Here is a 20261-nt window from a genome sequence, read left to right as displayed (position 1 = left end):
ATATAAAACTCACATACATGGTTTCAATAAAACTCTGAATTTTTTGGTTCGAATAAAAATAGATAACGAATCAAAAACCAAACTATATATATATTATTTTTTTATTTACGGATAAAGTTGAGCAAAATATTCATAAATTTTGATTCGATTCGTTATCCGTTTTGATTTGAACAAAAAAAATTGGATATATTTGAAACTCTACGAAACAAATCAAATACTAAAATACAATATCCAAAAAAGAAGCAAATCACAAATACGAATATTTTTAGGAACATATATCTAATTCGATATGTTATATGCATATATATACATATATGTAAAGAATTATATATATGTTATATATATTATACTTTATATCATTTTTAAAATATTTTTATGAATTAAATTTATTATATTAGGTACTAGAATTTAAAAGGTTATATAATGTTTTATTTTTGTAATAAAATGTTATTATTAAATTATTTTAAAATTTTATTTTATTTACGAATCAAATCAGATATTCTTTAAAATTATAAAATATTTCGGATATCCGAGTCACCAAATATCTAGGTGGTTAAATATCGAATCGACAATAATGCTTTCAAATACCCAGATATTTGATATGTGCCCATCCCTATTTACGAATATATTTTTATTTCCTTTATATGAAAAATGACTAATGTCAAGATCTTTTTTATTTTAAATTAATTTTAATTTTATCTTTCATATATTATTTTGAACAAAAATGTCATTTAATATTAATTAACAATATCTTTATATATTTTTCAACTATTTTTATATACTTTTTACATAAACATACATGTGCACCTTGATGTGAGCACCTTCTAACTAAGTATTAACCACAACTGAAATATCTAATTTTTTTGAAAGTTGAAATATTTTTTCTTAATGTTTCTTTCACTACCGACCAAATTGTAATGAATTGATTTATCTTAATAATATTCTTTTCTATTTCTTAAACTATTATCTGTTTAAAAACTCTAATATGAAACTATTAGTTCGACATAACGACTATCTAAAATTCATAATATGAAAATAAACAAATAATAACATTTAATCGAATAAACTAAAATGAATATTAATTTAAAATCATAGTTATATTTTAGAAAATTAAAAACAAAAAAAAAGGTAAAACCTAACCAATATCCAGATTAAACAAATTTAATGTTTTTCTATTAAAAATAACGAAACTAATAATCACATCCCGCGCAAGGCGCGGGTTATTACCTAGTATTTATTAATAGATATTATTCAACTCTAAAGAGAAATTACTTTAAAGGCCATTAACTGGATACCAATTTTCAAAAATATCATAGCATTTGGGTTTATAGTTTAGTGATTATTGTTTAGAGTTTAGTATTTATGAGGTGAGATTGAGTTTATAAACTTCTATAAATAATTCTTAAACATTTATAAATGATTTAGGAGTGTTAGTTTAATATTTTTAATCACAAATTTAGGATATTTATAAATAGTCATTTTTAGAAATAAATTTAAAATTAAGTTTGTGGTAAAATTAGAATTCTCCCAACTTTAAACTACTTTTGATAATTTGATCTTACATTGTAAGATATGAATTCGATGATATATTTACCTGAAAAATTATTTTAATATTTCGAAAGATATATAATATAATAATAATTTTAGTTTTAATGGTGCAGCTCTTAAAATGATATATGAATTAAAAGGATATGTTTGATGTTTTTTTATAATATGTGTTAAAAAAAATTAAAATCATACTTTATGAACGGAGATGTGTTAGATTAATACTATACATGGTGTTTACTAATGCATGTGTATATACTTTGATCATTTTTAGTATGTGTTAATATTTTATGAAATGAGAATAAATATATGTATATATACAGTAAGATTAGTCACTGTAAATAATATTTAATGATTATATAACTCGTAATTACTAAATAGAAATGTATAAACGTTTTGAATATAGAGTAGTAGTACTAGTAGCAGAGCCCAACCACAACCAAAACATATATCCACTTTTCTTTTTCTAGAAAGTATAAAAGAGATAGACTTGATCTATTATTATTGAGCCAAAATTATCATCATATGTGTAAAGGGGGTATATAAGCAGTCTACCTCGAAACATATTTGCTATACAAACCATAGGCTACTCAAAGTACGTCAACTCACTTAATAAGTAGTCAAACCCTAACGAGTTTTTACGTGTATAATATAAATATGAATTTTTACTATCTCCATAATGTGAACAAATTCAAATGATAGTTGACTTACAATCATCAAGCTCGTAACTGCAAATATATATAGCCAACTATGAACCCCCTCTAATATCATGCCACGTTCAAAATTCTATCACGTATGATACATATCAAGAGCGTATGGTCCCGTACAAAATGCCTCTTCATAATAATTATAAAATGACTCAATCGACAATAATTTGTAATTCACATAAAAAGTACACTTAGTAACTAAATGTTAAAATACAATTAAATAATACACCGCCCATTATAGTATTGAGCGAATTCGAATTGGCAGATTTCTTACCTTTGAAATCATTGTTGTGATATTCGTTCTACCATCGACATGTGGCAGAGACCTAATTAGAAATTGGGACCACAGAGTAGCAATACGATAAAATATTGCTTTTAAGGTGGGCCCATAACATACCTAACACCTTTTGAGTAATTTGTTCTGTCGTAATGTGCGAAGCATGTCCTGTCCAAGATCGTCGCTTTCCATATCTGGAGAAGGCAAGGTGTTCTGATCTCTACCGTACATGTGTGCATGCTTCCACGTCAATAGATTAGTGGGTAGTGCAATCAAAGAGGATTGTAAAATGTCAATCGCTCGGTGTGCAATGAGTGATGGAATGGTTTCGAAGTTTTAAGAATGTTTAGGTGTTCGAATACGAACGTTGGAAAAGCTCTAGAGCATCGAAGTTTTAGCTTAAGAGTACTAAAAACATATATATGTACATAATTGCAGAGTTTTAAACTTTACGAAAAACATAACCCAAAATACTCCACAAAAATATTTTAGATTGAGTTTTCCGTAAAGTTTAGAACCTCGCAATTATACACATAACAATGTATATATATACACATATATGTATTTTTAGAACTCCTAAATTAAAAATTTCCATTAGAAATGCTTTTAGTGACAAAATCTCTTATTCGGCAACCGAGTTTTTTTTTTCTTTCGGAAAGGGCATTACATACAATAAAGAGTTGATATAGTGGATAACATTTTTAGATCACTTAGTAAAAAATTAAAAGGTTATGAATTCAATTTTGCTAGAAAATGTCTGTTCTTCTGAATATAGTTATAGTTTAACATGATCTGAATTTCGCCATTAGAAGATGTACAAGCTTTTGGATTCCGAATTTAATTTCTAGTCATCCAAAAAGAGAGAAGTTCATATTTCGAGGTAATTTCTGATAATACATAAAGAATTGTCTAGTCCAATTTAGCGATGAAAAAAGCCAAGCCACCTCACATTCATACATTGATTCATAGCCTTCTGAAATGACACACCAGTTAATATTTGCACTTCTTATAGCCCTTGCAATCCCCGTCAAATAGATTAACCAATTTTACCCGAAATAGATTAACCAGTTTTACCCGAAATATATTCAAAGGATATATATTAAGCAACAGTCTTTTCCCATAAGAAAAAAAAACAAAAAAAACTAGACAATTCTCTCGTCTATACTATTAAAAAAGAAACATTCTGAAAAAATCTACTTAAACAAAGTTGTTGGACCTATTCAATAGGATCTTAATATGTCTTATTTTATATTTACCTTAGTTAATCAAAATTATCAATATTGTTAAAATGGAAACTCCAACTGCCATCATCCGATATTTTTGCATCTAACATATCATTTTACACATCGTAATATTTTAAGTGCATTAATATTCACTTCATTACGTGAGGAAAAAGTTAAAACAAATGAATAATATGGAATATACATATTTTCGACCTTATATAACCAAACATATATAAAATCAAAATACTACCCGTCGTGATGAAATTAGTTGGTAGGCTATTTTAAAAAAAAATGTGCGTATGAACTTACAAAATATGTTCAATGGTAGTATGCATATTACCAAATACAAACCAAATCCTTATACCATAAACCATATATTATTTACTCGTTTGACTCTTACCATTTTCATGTATTTTCTTGAATCTATTTATTTGTTCAAATACATATTTTCTAGAGATTTTTTATCATATTTTCTGTATAAATCAAACCCTATACCCTAAACCAAATTTCCATAAACTTTTAAGCTATATATCCTAAACCCTATTTCATATATTTCTAAACTATAATCTGATTTCATATACATGTACTTCATAAGACAAATCAAATAGTTTATTTAGTTTTATGTATTATTATAAAATATATAAAAAGTTTAATAATTTTTTTAAAAGGTGTTATCAGATTTTTCTGAGTTTTTACCTGAACAAATCGAATATTTTATTTAGTTTTATGTATTATTATAAAATACATGAGAAGTTTAGTCCATTTAAAAAGTGTTTTAATGTTTTTATGGGCTTTAATCTGGACAACATGTGTCGGTTCATATGTTGATGGGAGTTTTTGAATTTTATCTGATTTTTAATTTATAGGTTTTCATTAAATCTAAATTTGGTGGAAACATATCAGTTGGTTTTTAATGTTTGGTTTTAGAAATTTTGGAACTGTTCATGTATTTACAAAGTTCAGTTTGGTTTTAGTTGGGTTATTAAGGTTTTGCTTTGGTTCGGTAACATAGTTTGAATCCGGCTAATATCTCAAAAATGGGCCCAATTCTGTTCCGGCTTAATTTTGTTTTTCAAGTAATTTCAGGTTTGTAGATAAAAATTGCTAGATAATTTAGAGTTTTCAGTTTAAATATCGGGTAATTCGGTTTGTTCGAATAAAAATATCAGATAATCTGGATAATTTTGAAATATTATGAATAAAATTTTGGGTTATTAAGCTTTACAGGTAATTTGGTTTATAAATTGTAATTTTAGGATATTTGGTTATTTAGAAATTAAATATAATTTATTATTTGTAGGTATATAATTTGTACTTTAAAATTCAGGCATCCATTTGATTTTCTATTCGGTTTCAGTTATTCGGCTCCCCATATATATAATCAATACGGTTATTTATAAAATTCATTTCATTTTGGGTTTTGTGTGTGTTTCAGTTTGATATGGTTCGGTTCACAATTCCACATAAATGTGTTTAGAATTTTACACGATTTTATATAGAAATTCATATTAAAAAATTATTTAATTTTGAAAACAAATAAAAACAAACCCGCGCTTTTTAAACGCGGATCAAAATCTAGTTTTAATTAAGTACCCAGAAAACTATAAAATTCTCACCTATGAGTTAATTTCTAGTTTCTTATAGAGAATAGATGGGTTATTAATACTTTACCGTATCCATATATTTGAAAACTAATTCAAAATCTATCCTAACTAGTCTGGATCATTGCATAGATTCTTCCTTACAATTCGTTCATACCTATAATATTATGATTTTGTTTAAAAATATATAAATGGACAACATGCAATTGACGACTTACGTGGTCGATCTTCACAAGCCGACATCGAAACTCTGAAAATGATGGTTTCTAATACCCTAAGGAAACGGACAACATATACTTTAGAAGACAGTCCAGACATGTTAAGTCAAAATGTTTGGGTTGATTAAAAGATTTAGTAGATCAGATTATATACGATTCGTTGAGTTTGTTCTTAAAATTAAATAAGTTTATGTTGGCAGAGGCTTAGTGTCATAGCTAAACCCAATAGTTAGAAACCCATGTGTATTGAGATTCTAGTCATACACGCACAATAATTTTTTGTTATCAAACATGCACAACAATCTTTTTACTAAAAGTTCTACAAAAAGTCTTACTAATAATTATTCAATGAGGTATCGTAAGCTATGTAACATACAATTTAATGTAACATAAAATTTTACGTAACATAAATTAAGTAAATATATTATTTATTTATATTCATGAAAACATTCTATTTGCATTTCAAAATTGCCAAAAATACGAAGCTATTAATGATTTTGACTTATGCAATCTTAAAACAGGATATCGATGCACTACAAGAAAACAGGGGGATTCTGATGGCCGAAATCGTCAGAAATTCGTCGGAATAGACCGATCCTGACGAATTTCTGACGAACCAATCCGTCGGTATAATTTCGTCGGAAAAAAAAGATTCGTCGGAATTTCGTCAGACCTTCCGACGACTTTCTGACGAATACCGAGAAACGTCATTCTGACGAACTTCCGACGATATTCCGATGCGGACACACGAGACCAGAGTTCATCGGAAAAACTATATACCGAAGGAGCACGTTCCTCGGACTATACCGACGAACCGAGTCCTCGGAAAATACCGACGGACTATGGTTCGTCGGAATTTTCCGAGGAACCTTCTCCGTCGGTATTTTCCGACGACTTCGTTCGTCGGTATATTCCGACGCCCTCAATTCGTCGGAATATATCAATTTTAAATACGAATTAATTTTGCATTTTTATATATTTTTTATATTAAAAATTAATTAATAAATAAATAAAATCTGAAATTTAAAACTAATAATATTATAGAATTTAAATTCATACAAACCGAAATAGAAAAAAAAACATTCAGAAAGTTAAAAATTCATACAAACCGAAATAGAAAAAAAACATTCAGAAAGTTTTAAAAAGCAGAAAAAACTAAGAACTCGAAGACATCAAACGATCTAGCTTCTGCATTATCTCGGCGCTGAACTTCTTCTGGAGCGGGGATATATGCGGGAACCGAGTTTTGTTCATGAGACGATCCCTATGCACGGGAACTGCTCACCAAACTACGTCGAAGACGGGCTGCGGGGCGGGGTACATCCTCAGACCTAAAAAAAAAATTAATACATCAAAAATCTTTTCAAATCATTTCTATTTTTAATGTTTTCATTTATATATTTACAAAAGGTTTTATAAACGTTTTAAAAAAAACTATTAAACCTTTTATTATACATAGTTTATTACAGGAAACTTATAAAAATTTATAAAAATTTTAAAATTTTTTATTATACATGATTTATATATATATATGTATACAAAATTATAAAATTTTTATAAATATAGAAAAATGTTGTTAAATATTTTTAAAATTTTTAAAAAACATTTTATTATACATAGTTTATTACTGGAAACTTGAAAAACGTTTTTAAAAATAAAAAAACGTTTTAAAAATAGTAAAACGTTTTGAATTTTAACAAACACACAAAATTATTCCAAGAAAAACTAAAACAACAATCCAAACAACAATTCTAACTTATATATCCTAAACTATCCATTCAATCCTAAAATTTTCAATCAAACAACCTAAAATCCGAGATCTAACTTCCAAAACCCTAAAAAAATGAGATAAAACAAGGTTGGGATGATTCTTACATGATTTGGGGTTTGGGGAAGAGATATGAGGGTGAGAAGAGGATTCGCCGGTGATAGGAGCTCGAGAATGGTCGGAATCACCGTGAAAGGGAGAGAAATCGCGGAGAGGATTGAGACAGAGGCGGAGGCGGAAATAACGAAGAAGGAAGAAGAAGGGTAATTATATTTAATGTTTCCGACGGACACAGGTTCGTCAGTATTCCGTCGGGATAATTAAATATATACCAATTGGCGGTTCGCGAAAATTTTCACGCGGTTTGGTTTTCCCGGGTAAATTGAAATTCCGACGGAATTGGTGTCCGTCAGTAGATTCCGACGGAATACTGACGACTTTTTCTGACCGAATTCCGACGACTTAGTGTTTAGGGGTTGATTACAAGTTTCTAAATGCAAAATCCAAATCTTTGATAATATATATAGTATTTGCATAAAGATTTAACAATAAAAATGTTTTTATAACACGATTTTACACAACAACATTTTTTGTAGTGTAAGATTAGATGAATATGATTGTATAAGTATATGAGTGTTAAGATGAGATGTTATGAAAACAATGATATGCATACATAAATATTTTAATGAGTTGTTATATTTGAACGGTTGTGATCTAATACTATACTAAACACTTATTATGTGTTATTTTCATAGTTTTGGCATCTAAATTTATAGATTTTTATGTTTAAAATTTTTTAGAAACACATGTCCTCGGTAATTCGTCGGAATATACCGACGACATTCCGACGAACTTGTGTAGTTCGTCGGAATATCGTCGGTAAATTCTGACGAATTACCGAGGACATTTCCAAACTTCAATGGAACCCTTTGTCGTCGCTATGTCGTCGGTATTTTGCGAGGGATTTCCGACGGAAACATGGTTCGTCGGAAATTCGTCAGAAAATTCCGACGGAATACCGACGACGGTAACATTTGTAGTGTAAGATTAGATGAATATGATTGTATAAGTATATGAGTGTTAAGATGAGATGTTATGAAAACAATGATATGCATACATAAATATTTTAATGAGTTGTTATATTTGAACGGTTGTGATCTAATACTATACTAAACACTTATTATGTGTTATTTTCATAGTTTTGGCATCTAAATTTATAGATTTTTATGTTTAAAATTTTTTAGAAACACATGTCCTCGGTAATTCGTCGGAATATACCGACGACATTCCGACGAACTTGTGTAGTTCGTCGGAATATCGTCGGTAAATTCTGACGAATTACCGAGGACATTTCCAAACTTCAATGGAACCCTTTGTCGTCGCTATGTCGTCGGTATTTTGCGAGGGATTTCCGACGGAAACATGGTTCGTCGGAAATTCGTCAGAAAATTCCGACGGAATACCGACGACGGTAACATTTGTAGTGTAAGATTAGATGAATATGATTGTATAAGTATATGAGTGTTAAGATGAGATGTTATGAAAACAATGATATGCATACATAAATATTTTAATGAGTTGTTATATTTGAACGGTTGTGATCTAATACTATACTAAACACTTATTATGTGTTATTTTCATAGTTTTGGCATCTAAATTTATAGATTTTTATGTTTAAATTTTTTTAGAAACACATGTCCTCGGTAATTCGTCGGAATATACCGACGACATTCCGACGAACTTGTGTAGTTCGTCGGAATATCGTCGGTAAATTCTGACGAATTACCGAGGACATTTCCAAACTTCAATGGAACCCTTTGTCGTCGCTATGTCGTCGGTATTTTGCGAGGGATTTCCGACGGAAACATGGTTCGTCGGAAATTCGTCAGAAAATTCCGACGGAATACCGACGACGGTAACATTTGTAGTGTAAGATTAGATGAATATGATTGTATAAGTATATGAGTGTTAAGATGAGATGTTATGAAAACAATGATATGCATACATAAATATTTTAATGAGTTGTTATATTTGAACGGTTGTGATCTAATACTATACTAAACACTTATTATGTGTTATTTTCATAGTTTTGGCATCTAAATTTATAGATTTTTATGTTTAAATTTTTTTAGAAACACATGTCCTCGGTAATTCGTCGGAATATACCGACGACATTCCGACGAACTTGTGTAGTTCGTCGGAATATCGTCGGTAAATTCTGACGAATTACCGAGGACATTTCCAAACTTCAATGGAACCCTTTGTCGTCGCTATGTCGTCGGTATTTTGCGAGGGATTTCCGACGGAAACATGGTTCGTCGGAAATTCGTCAGAAAATTCCGACGGAATACCGACGACGGTAACATTTATATCTCTCAATCGGAATGTCGTCGGAAGTTCGTCGGTATATTCCGACGAATGTCCGACGACTACAACGGTTATATGTTTTATCAGAATGTCGTCGAAAAGTCGTCGGAATATTCCGACGAGCCATTTTTCCTCTGAAATTCGTCGGAAATGGCCGACGGAATTCCGACGACTTCAAATTTTTTGTTTTCGTCGGAAATTGGTCGGAAATCCGTCACAAACGTCCGACGAATTTTAATCCGTCGGAACCTCCGTCGGAATTCGGCGTTTTTTCTTGTAGTGATGCCGTTTAAAAATCAGAGGATACAAGTTGGATTGAAAGTTTAATACTTTCTTAGATTTGTGTATGTCTTACACTTTGAACCGGTCAAAAATAATTATGGTTGTGTAATTAATGACGACTAGAAAAAGTTCTCTAGCTCTCAAAATAGGCGGTGGTATGTAGAAGCATTATTTTTGCTAAAGTAAAAATATCCTTGTGACATTCTAATTAGTTGTCTATCTATTCTATTATTTATGAATTGATTTGGCTTATTTATCACATTCTCCATAATTTTAGTTAATTTGCTTATTTGTCATATTTTCCATGATTTTAAGATAAATCATTAGTTTAATTAATATTATTATTAATTTTTTAATATTTTGATATCTATATATTTATCATGATATTTAAAATCATGATAAACATGAACCTATTTTACCGATATATATACTAATATTTTCTAAAAAATATTTTAATATATAATAAACATGATATTTACGACATTTAATTAATAAAAGATATTAATAATATATACCGATAATATCATCATTACTTTTCTCTTATTTATAATTTTAATGACTAATATTATAGCCAATTTCTCTGATTTTTTTACTGAAAATATTGATCAAATACATATTATTATAAAATTTATATATAAATATATTAATATATCTGAATTAAAATTTAAAATTTCTATCTAATTCAATTATTATTATCTTATAAAAAATAGAATTAAAAATTGTTAGATGTACAGATATATTAATCCGCACAAAGTGCGGGACATCAACTAGTTAACTTATTATATAAACATAACATATTTCTCAATCCTTTATACTTACTATTTTTAAAAATTAATGCCTCGGATATATATACTCTTGAAGACCTATGATTTTTACTAAATCAAATTATCAATCACCGTTAATTATACGATATGGGTCCAATACTTTATGTTATTGTTCACTTTTAAATGAAACTTTCCTGATATTTCTCTTTGGATGCTGGCACGTGTAGTTACAGTCACATTCAACCCTTAAATTTTGGGCTAATTTAAAACCCTAAGTTATATTTTAAACCCTAAGGTAACCTACCAATTATTTAGCTAGAACAGCGTATTAAATGAGATACGATCCAAAGTTTGTCTGCATCCAAAAGACGACCCTAGTCGTTGACTTGTTTACCCATATTAATCTTCTGGAAACTATAGGAAACATCGCAGGATTTCAAGCAAACTGATTGTAGAAAAAACAAACAAATATCAACACAAATTTCAAGCTCGAAAAAAAAAGTTTCCATGCTCGAAGATGAAGTGACTAACGTATTACCGTTGGTCGACTAGTTTATTATAAATTAAGTTATGGGCTGATTAAAAAAAAAGTTATGGGCTGATATATATAATAATATTACTGCAAATATAGCTTTCTCATTTTTTTGATACTGTTTTAGATGAATTTTAAATTAAATTCAAACCAAAAAAGTATTTTATAATAACTGCATCAATTTACAGAAAAAAAAAACGAACAAAAAATTGACTTCAAGTAGAAAATATATGTTCTTAGCGCTATGTAGTTTAAGTTGTACACCAAAGACTCAGAACCTCTTTGTAATTAAGCTTCCATGGACTGGGTTGAGATACGATGGTTGCATATCTCCTTCACATATTGTATGTAGACTCATCTATTTTTCTTCAGTCATATTCAGACTTTTATCACGGTGTCTTTTTTTCTGCAATGTGATTGCACTATATGTGCTCATACTTGCATTAGTTGTATTCTGAAATTAATTTATTCCTTTGTATCCGTTATACTATACATAGTTAAGTCAGTACTGTTTTTCCTTATATTAATAGTCTCAAAAGTTCATAATGCACCTTTTCATCGGTAATAAATTATCTTTTTACTTAACTTTAATTTTATTTACAACGAAAACGTAATGTTATGTCCTTGATCGTGTGTAATTATTATGTGGTCGTAACTTAGAAAATTGTTTATTTTAACGGGAATTCTAATAATTTCAGTTAGCAATACAAAAAAAAACTCTTAAAATTTCCACTAGTTTATTAATTACTACATGTAAAAGATATTCGATAACATATGCCTCTATAGTTAATACAGCTCTACAAATAATTAATATTGATGAATAAAGTAGTATATAAGTAGGCATCTATGTGGCATATAGTCAAAGTAAACTTAATATGTGAACCCCGAAGATGAGTAAATTAAAAGGTATGGGCGTTGCATCCCAAAGAACGTGGTATTTATGGAATTTTTCAACCAAATTGCTTTTCTTTATTTTTGTGGAATCATAACTTCATAGCTTAGTACTAAAGTGCATACATATCATATATATGTGAATATAGTTTTCTATTCATTTTAGAAGCTCAATGCACGTCGGAAGAAATAATAATTTTAGAAGCTCAATGCACGCAGCCACGACGTGCTCCAACATTCCCCTTGTTTCTTGTAGATATTTGGATTCAACAAAATATTTTTTCTTAGTTTTGCCTTTGCTCAGTAATTTATTTTCTAATGAATTAGCCAATATATTTCCTAGCGAGAATTTCCAATATCTTTTTAATGAGAATTTACACACATCTTATACTAACAAAAAAAATCATAAATATATATTACCCCCATAGAGCATCTCCAAAAAAAAACTCTATCTTGAAGTTTCCAAACTCTATATTTGAAGTTTAAATATGCTTTTGGAGAAAAGCAAAACTTTAAACTCAACTTCAAAACTATTTATATTTTATAATATGGTCGTTTTATTTTTCATAACTAATTTGAATTCATAAAACTTTTGTAAATAACGAGCACATATATAAACATATTACAACAATATTAATTAATAAAATATTATATTAAATATTAAAATTTAAATAAAAATAACTTAATTAATATTAAACTTCAAACAAAATACCATATTATTTCATAAAATGATTTTTGTAATGCATATATGATATATTAGTGCATTTTAAAGTAAAAATGACTCTCCTATTTTTTTATTTTGTAGATTACGAGCTAAAAGTTGTTAAAATCGGGTAATATTGATACTTGTAAATACATTAGATCGATTACTAGACTGAAGAGTCGGGGGCTTAATCAGTTGGAGGATGTTTGTCTATGGAAGAGGGAAAATGGGGAGTTCAAAGAAGGGTTTGTTACATCCCAAACTTGGAACCTGATTAGATGTAAGTCTCCAACAGTCTTTTGGTCTAAAGGAATTTGGTTTACTGAGGCTACACCAAAATTCTCTTTTATAGCTTGGCTAGCTGCTCATAACAGACTAGCAACGGGTGATAGAATGCTTCGTTGGAACCCACAAGCTATCTCCACCTGTTGGCTGTGTAATACGGATATTGAAACAAGGGATCATCTCTTTTTTGAATGTCCCTATTCTAAAGAAGTTTGGAATGGTACGGTGAGGAGTCTGGCAGGCATGGGAAGGATCCATCAATGGGGCAGTGTAATCCGGTTTATTTCAAATGGGAATCAAGGGAGAAGCATTAATTTTTTGATGAGATACTGCTTTCAAGTGGTGATTTATGCTATCTGGCATGAGAGGAATATCAGGAGAGTAGGAGAACGTCCTCAACCAGCAGCTTGTCTGATTAACCGATTGGACAAAATTGTGAGAAATAGAGTTACTTCACTTCGAAAGACTGTAGGTGGGAAGCATGAGAAGACCATGGAGCTATGGTTTGCAAGGATTTAAATGAGGCAGCTTGTCTTTAGTTGAGAATTTTGTAGTTTGAGTTATGTGATGAGTTTGTAAAGAAAGTAGCAGTGAAACTCTGTACCAAGGTTTTTTTTGAATAAATTTAAAATTCTTTCAAAAAAAAAAAGTAAATACATTAGATCGGAACAAGAAAGTAAAAGAGAAGCATAAAATATTGCTAAAAAATTAATTTATTTTCGATGATATTAATACTCGTGAATATAATCGATAAGAACAAGAAAGAATTGAACGAAAAAGACATCAAAAACAACAACAACAACCATCTTCAGTTACACAAAAAAAAAATGGACAAGATTTGAAAATTTGAAGGTTCCGGATCAAACTTACCTGACTATTAGTGTTGTTGTAATATTTAAATTTGTGTAATATTTATGTCTTCATGTAATTTTTTAAAATCTTTTTGTTAAGTTTTTTGTACATTATTGTTGTCTAAATCTAACTTAAAATATTTTAAATCTTATTTTAAAGTTTAATTTAATTTTATGTGTAAAATTTAAAACCTGTAAACAAAATTTAAAATATTTATGAGATATAATTTTTTTAAAGATTAAAACAATAAACGAGAAAAATATATGTGAATCATAAATGTGATGTGTGATTATAGGGACCAAAATGCAAATAAAAATATGAAACTTCAAATTTGAAGTTTTGAATAGTGAAACTTTAAATATAGAGTTTCACTCCTCAAAAATTCAAATTTGAAGTTTTGAAGTTTCCTTTTGGAGAGCAAAAAATTTCATATTTGAAGTTATATAGTGTCTTTTGGAGATGCTCTAAGTTATGGACTTTAGAGGCGTCGACAATTCAATGGATCTATTCATAAAAGGAGGTGACATTTAATTAGGGCTGCGTGGTGTAAGTTGCTAAAAAATGGAAAACATTGAATATTCTGTAAAAAATATTTAAATTAATTAAATGTATATATGTATATGCACTCTTTTTTGTACGAGGAATCTAAAACAATTTACTGTTACTTTGCAAAAGATTTTTCTCAGTTGGTAAAAATAGTTTTTTGAAACTAGAATAATGGTCAGTCTTTGCAAGCTATTTAAAAGACATAAAAGTCTTGAAGATAAGTTTCAACAACTCAGAGCTCATTCGTATACTACGTACGCAGAATTCAACAGCGACATTCTTGCACGCATTGCAAGGAAGCAATCATCATTTGTTATCCATATGATTACAGAATTGCCCATTGTGATTTACAGAATCTATGTGATTATTTTTATATTGCTGACAAAAAAAAATATATGCACTCTTTTATGCTGGTTACAAGATGTACATCTCATCATGCAAATCTTAGTTTAATGTTAAAACACTTTGGATAGCACCTTTTCTTTATGTCAATTGTAAATTTCAAAAATTATAATTGTATCAGGTAGAGAAACAAACAAACTTTCCTTTTTCCTATTTCTTCTTGTGCAATATCACATTAAAAAAAGTTCTATATCAAAAACTATATTTCCTTCTAAATTAAATACTTCGCGCTAAAATATTAGAAATGTAATTTCAATATATTAATCTTTTTATCATATGTTGGATTATATTGAAAACATAAATTTTTTTATATATGCCGGAAAGAAACACATTTTTCTGGAACCATAAGTCGGCGAAAAATACAATTCATATAAAACTACATAGATATGAAAAAATCGAAATGATAGATTACTAAAACATAAGCTGAGAAAAATGGGCCAGTCTTCAAATTACGGATAAAAATAAGTCAAGAATTCTTGTTTGTAGACTTGAAATGATTTTCTATCCAAATAACCATTTTGGCAGAGACCTCAAAGCTTGCACAACATTAAGATGGTACTTCCATTGGATCCAGTCACATCGTAACACAACTAAAATCATTTGGATCTTCACATGAGAACCAGAAATAACATTCTTGTCACGAACCAAAGCAGAGACTCTCCGTAATCGTTCATCCATATCCGACAAAACCAATGAGATATAGGATAGGACCAGAATTGAATCCGTAAGAGCATCGGAATCTCAATACGTCAATAACCGAAATGATACGCATAATCGTAACCACATACCTGAACCAGAAATTACTGCCACCACAAACCAGATATAGTTTCAGCAGTGGAAATTCAGAAATATACTCCATCTGTTTCATATTAAGTGTCGTTTTAGAGAAAAAAATTGTTACAAAATAAGTGTCGTTTTCGGTTTTCAATGAAAAATTTATTAATTTTATTCTGTTATTAATTTTTCTATTGGTTGAAATATGGTTAGGTGTATAGGTAATTGTGTTTTTATATAGAAAACATGCAAAATTAATTGTTTCATTAATCCGTGAGCACAAGTCTAAAACGATACTCCCTCCGTTTTTTTATATAAGTCGTTTTATAGCTATGCACGTAGATTAAGAAAACTATTAATTGCTTATATTTTCTAAACAAAAACATCATTAATTATTTACTTAACCACAATTCAACCAATTGAAAAATAAAAGATATATTACCGTTGGTCATACAACATTAATTACTAATAAATTTTACATAGAAAACCGAAAACGACATATAATTTGAAACAAAAAAATTTCTCTACAACGATTTATATTAAAAGACGGAGGGAGTACTACTTAATATAAAATAGATGGAGTATTTATTAAGCCATAGAACTTAAATTTTGGTAACAAAAGAAGCCCACCCTCTATTATAAGCTATTTATATTTATCTGATCAATAATGAAATTACAAGCAATAACGAAATATTAGACTTTTTCTCTGATTTATTTTGTCTTCTTTCGGTGCCACCTCCTTTATCTCATACTTCAAGCATTTATCAGCACCACACGGTTCTGAATGTACAAACTGAGATATATTCATATACACAGACACATACATACATACATACATACATACATACAAACATACATACATACATGAACATTTAGAATTTTCTAAATCTACGTACGTTGATATGGATATCACATTCATGTATCATGTATGTATGATATAAATATACGCCTAGAAGAGATTTACAACTCAGTGGCTAACAAAAATAACTAGCTCATATTCATCGAAAAAGTATTTCACAGTTAACATAAGTAACTAATTAATCAGTCGAGATTATTATAGGTTGCCATGATCTGTTTTTTGTGTATGTCAATGTTTGAGTTTGGTTATTAAAGTTTAATAATAAATTCTGATATTAATCTTAAGAAAACATATAACTAAACTTTATTACTTTTATCCAAATTTTTTTAAAAAATTACTTAGATGATGTCTAGTACTAGTGTTTTGTATTTTTGTTCCTGTCGTTTTATAGTTCATTTGACCATCTGGAGTATATGCGAAAGTTGTAGATGATAAAAAATGCAAAAAATTATGTAGTTTTTGAGTTTCGAGTTTCAGGCACCGGTCCAAGTATATTACATTTATTTAGTTTTTTTTTTGGCATAAGTAAACGGCAAAACAAATATTTCTGTTTGAAACCGTGTGGAGAGAGATAGGAGGATAGGAGCAGGAGGCTGACTTTGGACTTTGGAGAGAAAGAGAGTAAATGCATTTTGCTGTCCATGTTGACTCTTTGAAAGCAAAGCCAAAGCCAGGCCCCTTCATTATTGTTGCTTTTCTTCCATTAATTTATTAATTACTTACTAATTAGCTCTTCGGCTCTCTCTCTCTCTCTCATCTATCTTTCTCACTTTTCTATAAATATAACCTTCAGCTCTCTCCAATTCTTCAGACAAAACGAAACCCTTGGACTTTCTTTGTCTTAATCCTCAAAACTTTCTGAAACCTTTCTAAAAGAAAACCACGAAGTTTAAGATTTTGTTCTATAAGCTTTATCAAAACCCTTTAAAAGGGATAATTTCTTGCCCTAAGCTAGCTATATATTTTCGTATAGAAAGGACAAATGGGAAGACCACCTTGTTGTGAAAAGACTGGAGTGAAGAAAGGGCCATGGACACCAGAGGAAGACATCATCTTAGTTTCTTATATCCAAGAACATGGTCCTGGAAACTGGAGAGCTGTCCCTACTAACACAGGTTTGTCTTTGTAGTTTCTTGACCACAAACTAGTTTGTTTGTTTAGTTGAACTTTTAATTTACGTTTTTTTTTCATTTTAAAATTTATTTAGAGGTTTAAATTTATATATTCTCTGCCTTGGTTGGTATGAATTAAATACGAGTGTCATAAATAGCCTAAGTTATTTCATCGACTCGTTTGTCCACACATCTCTAGTTACCATTTTATCCGTTTTCCTTGAGTTATTGAGTTGAAATATTTGTTAACTTGGTGTTTTAGGTCTGAGAAGATGTAGCAAGAGCTGCAGATTAAGATGGACTAATTATCTTCGACCCGGTATTAAGCGTGGAAATTTTACTGAGCATGAAGAAAAGATGATTGTTCATCTTCAAGCCCTTTTAGGCAACAGGTACATACATGCACATGATCCATATATGTCCAAAAACTACCTTAGAGTATATAATAGATCTAAATATGTTATTCTCTGTGTATAGATGGGCAGCCATCGCATCATACCTTCCAGAAAGGACAGACAATGATATAAAGAACTATTGGAACACTCATTTGAAGAAGAAACTCAAGAAGATCAATGAATCTGGTGAAGAAGATAATGATGGCTTCACTTCATCACACACTATTTCACAAAAGCAACATCACAGCTCAAACAAAGGTCAATGGGAGAGAAGACTTCAGACAGATATCAACATGGCAAAGCAAGCTCTATGTGAGGCTTTATCTTTAGACAAAAAACCATCATCAAAATTTTCTCCATCATCATCATCATTGTCAATCATACCACAAAACATCCCTAGCTTCTCTTCTTCTTCCTCTACCACCACCACAATCACCACTACTACTCAATGCCTATCAGGGGTATATGCGTCAAGTGCTGAGAATATCGCTCGGTTGCTTCAAGATTTCATGAAAGACACACCAAAATCATTAACTCTAACATCCTCATCATCACCGGTTTCAGAGACCGGACCACTTGTTTCAGCAGCTACCGAAGAAGGCGGAGAAGGGTTTGAACAGTCTTTCTTTAGCTTCAATTCCATGGAAGAAACTCATAATTTGACTCAGGAGACAAGCTTCTTCCATGACCAAGAGAGCAAACCGGTGATAACAATGGAGCAAGACCCTGGTTTGATATCGCAAGGATCTTTATCTTTGTTTGAGAAATGGTTATTTGATGAGAATATGGTTGCCATGTCGTTAGAAGGACAAGAAGCGATGTGCTAGAACTAAATCAAGTGGGATATTTCTAGAATATGAGAGTTAATTAGTTATAAGTATTAACCTATAATATGTATGCTTATAATTGCATTAGGGTTTTAGAGTCTTTAGGAGCTTTTAGCTCTACAACACTCTTTTCCCCTTTTGGTGATATAATCTATTTTTCTTTTTAATTGTATCTTCAGAACGTAACACAAAGGGTGTACGTGTACCCATCTAATTTATTAATGAATGTGTTTTGTACTTTATGGCTCATATATACAAATGTCTTTCACAGTTTCTGGTTATTCAAATCTTCTTATAATGTATATAAGGAATCATTGATATATTGTATAACTTTACACGCACAAAATTCAACCTTTTTTTACACAAAATTCAACTTTCTATATTGATTTCGTTTTCTAATTTTTTACTTCACTAATGGAAATTTTGAGTTTAAACTTTAAAGTAACTTTTTACTTGAAAATCTAATGAACATCATTCTTTACGCAAACCTTAGTGTTTTGTATCTGAACGGAGATACAACAACCTACTATTATCATTTTGTCCTTTCAAATCAATCATAATCCCTGAGACAAAATGTCATTAAATGGTAATATAAAGAATCCACCTACTGGAGTTATTCAAACATTATGACTACATTAAATTTTTTTAATTATATTGTAATTGTGATAATGTTTTGACGACTATCTGATAATGTAGATTTTCAGTTGACATGAATATTATTCAGTTCACCTAAAAATAAACGAATAATATCAATAATAGATTATAGATTTTTTAAATAAATAAAAGAATAATATTCCTTTTTTGAAAAGTACTACAATATCGATTAAGAACAAAATCGATTAATGAAGATTACAGAGATTGTAATAAGATTTCATAAACGATGTTTTTGCTCTTTTCATAAAAGTTATGACTAAGTTTGAGAAGCATTTGGGTATTTTTAAAATCAAAATAAGCAATGTATATCCAGCATCCGACAAATAATGTTCAAACTTAATGTGATAGAAATATAAAATCAAGCAACAAAGACATTAGTTTCATAATTTGTGCTGACATCACTGAGTTACTAGTGTCCAATTTATAACCCACTAGGCTTGTTAATAAATTTTAGTAAATCAAGAGCCGGGAAGAACTTTGTATCTATACTGTAGTATACAACATGCGTACAATAAATGAAGGAGGCAAAAAACTAGTGGTGGAAGGAACTTTGAAAATATACGAATAAGAAACAAGAATTATGTTTTGATAAAAAAAAAGAATTATGTAAAAGAAAAAGAGTATTAAATGCTAACATGTGAAGGGCTTGACTTGTGCCTGTGAACACAGTGAGCAAG

At 29.7% G+C, this 20261-nt stretch overlaps 1 protein-coding gene and 3 long non-coding RNA genes across 4 annotated transcripts; 3 read left to right on the top strand and 1 right to left on the bottom strand.

Annotated features, from left to right (window-relative positions):
• The first annotated feature begins 307 nt into the window (after positions 1-307).
• On the top strand, positions 308-6337 carry LOC117128301. Its single transcript, XR_004451570.1, has 2 exons — positions 308-3686; positions 5332-6337. It is a non-coding gene; the product is annotated as an uncharacterized LOC117128301 (long non-coding RNA).
• Positions 1623-7542, bottom strand: LOC103855685. Its single transcript, XR_630751.3, has 2 exons — positions 7447-7542; positions 1623-6902 (listed from the first exon to the last, which is right to left on the bottom strand). It is a non-coding gene; the product is annotated as an uncharacterized LOC103855685 (long non-coding RNA).
• Positions 7543-7834: 292 nt separating this feature from the next.
• On the top strand, positions 7835-13956 carry LOC117128300. Its single transcript, XR_004451569.1, has 2 exons — positions 7835-7972; positions 8418-13956. It is a non-coding gene; the product is annotated as an uncharacterized LOC117128300 (long non-coding RNA).
• Positions 13957-16388: 2432 nt separating this feature from the next.
• LOC103837414 (transcription factor MYB96) lies at positions 16389-19211 on the top strand. The gene is made up of 3 exons (XM_009113774.3): positions 16389-17711; positions 17971-18100; positions 18186-19211. Exons 1-3 carry the CDS (start codon positions 17579-17581, stop codon positions 18928-18930), a joined length of 1008 nt encoding a protein of 335 aa, XP_009112022.1. The 5' UTR covers positions 16389-17578; the 3' UTR covers positions 18931-19211.
• The last annotated feature ends 1050 nt before the right edge of the window (positions 19212-20261 follow it).

This window comes from Brassica rapa, chromosome A09 (genome assembly GCF_000309985.2).
Source record: "Brassica rapa cultivar Chiifu-401-42 chromosome A09, CAAS_Brap_v3.01, whole genome shotgun sequence".
In the NCBI taxonomy this organism is placed as follows: domain Eukaryota; kingdom Viridiplantae; phylum Streptophyta; class Magnoliopsida; order Brassicales; family Brassicaceae; genus Brassica; species Brassica rapa.
Note: the sequence above shows the minus strand (reverse complement) of the source record. Positions and strands in the feature narration are given on the sequence as shown.

Excerpts from the sequence above, each read along its gene's own strand:
- LOC103837414 (XM_009113774.3), top strand. The coding sequence starts at position 17,579 with ATGGGAAGACCACCTTGTTGTGAAAAGACTGGAGTGAAGAAAGGGCCA. Across the intron at positions 17,712-17,970 it reads AGCTGTCCCTACTAACACAG|GTCTGAGAAGATGTAGCAAG; the intron begins GTTTGTCTTTGT and ends TTGGTGTTTTAG. Across the intron at positions 18,101-18,185 it reads CAAGCCCTTTTAGGCAACAG|ATGGGCAGCCATCGCATCAT; the intron begins GTACATACATGC and ends CTCTGTGTATAG.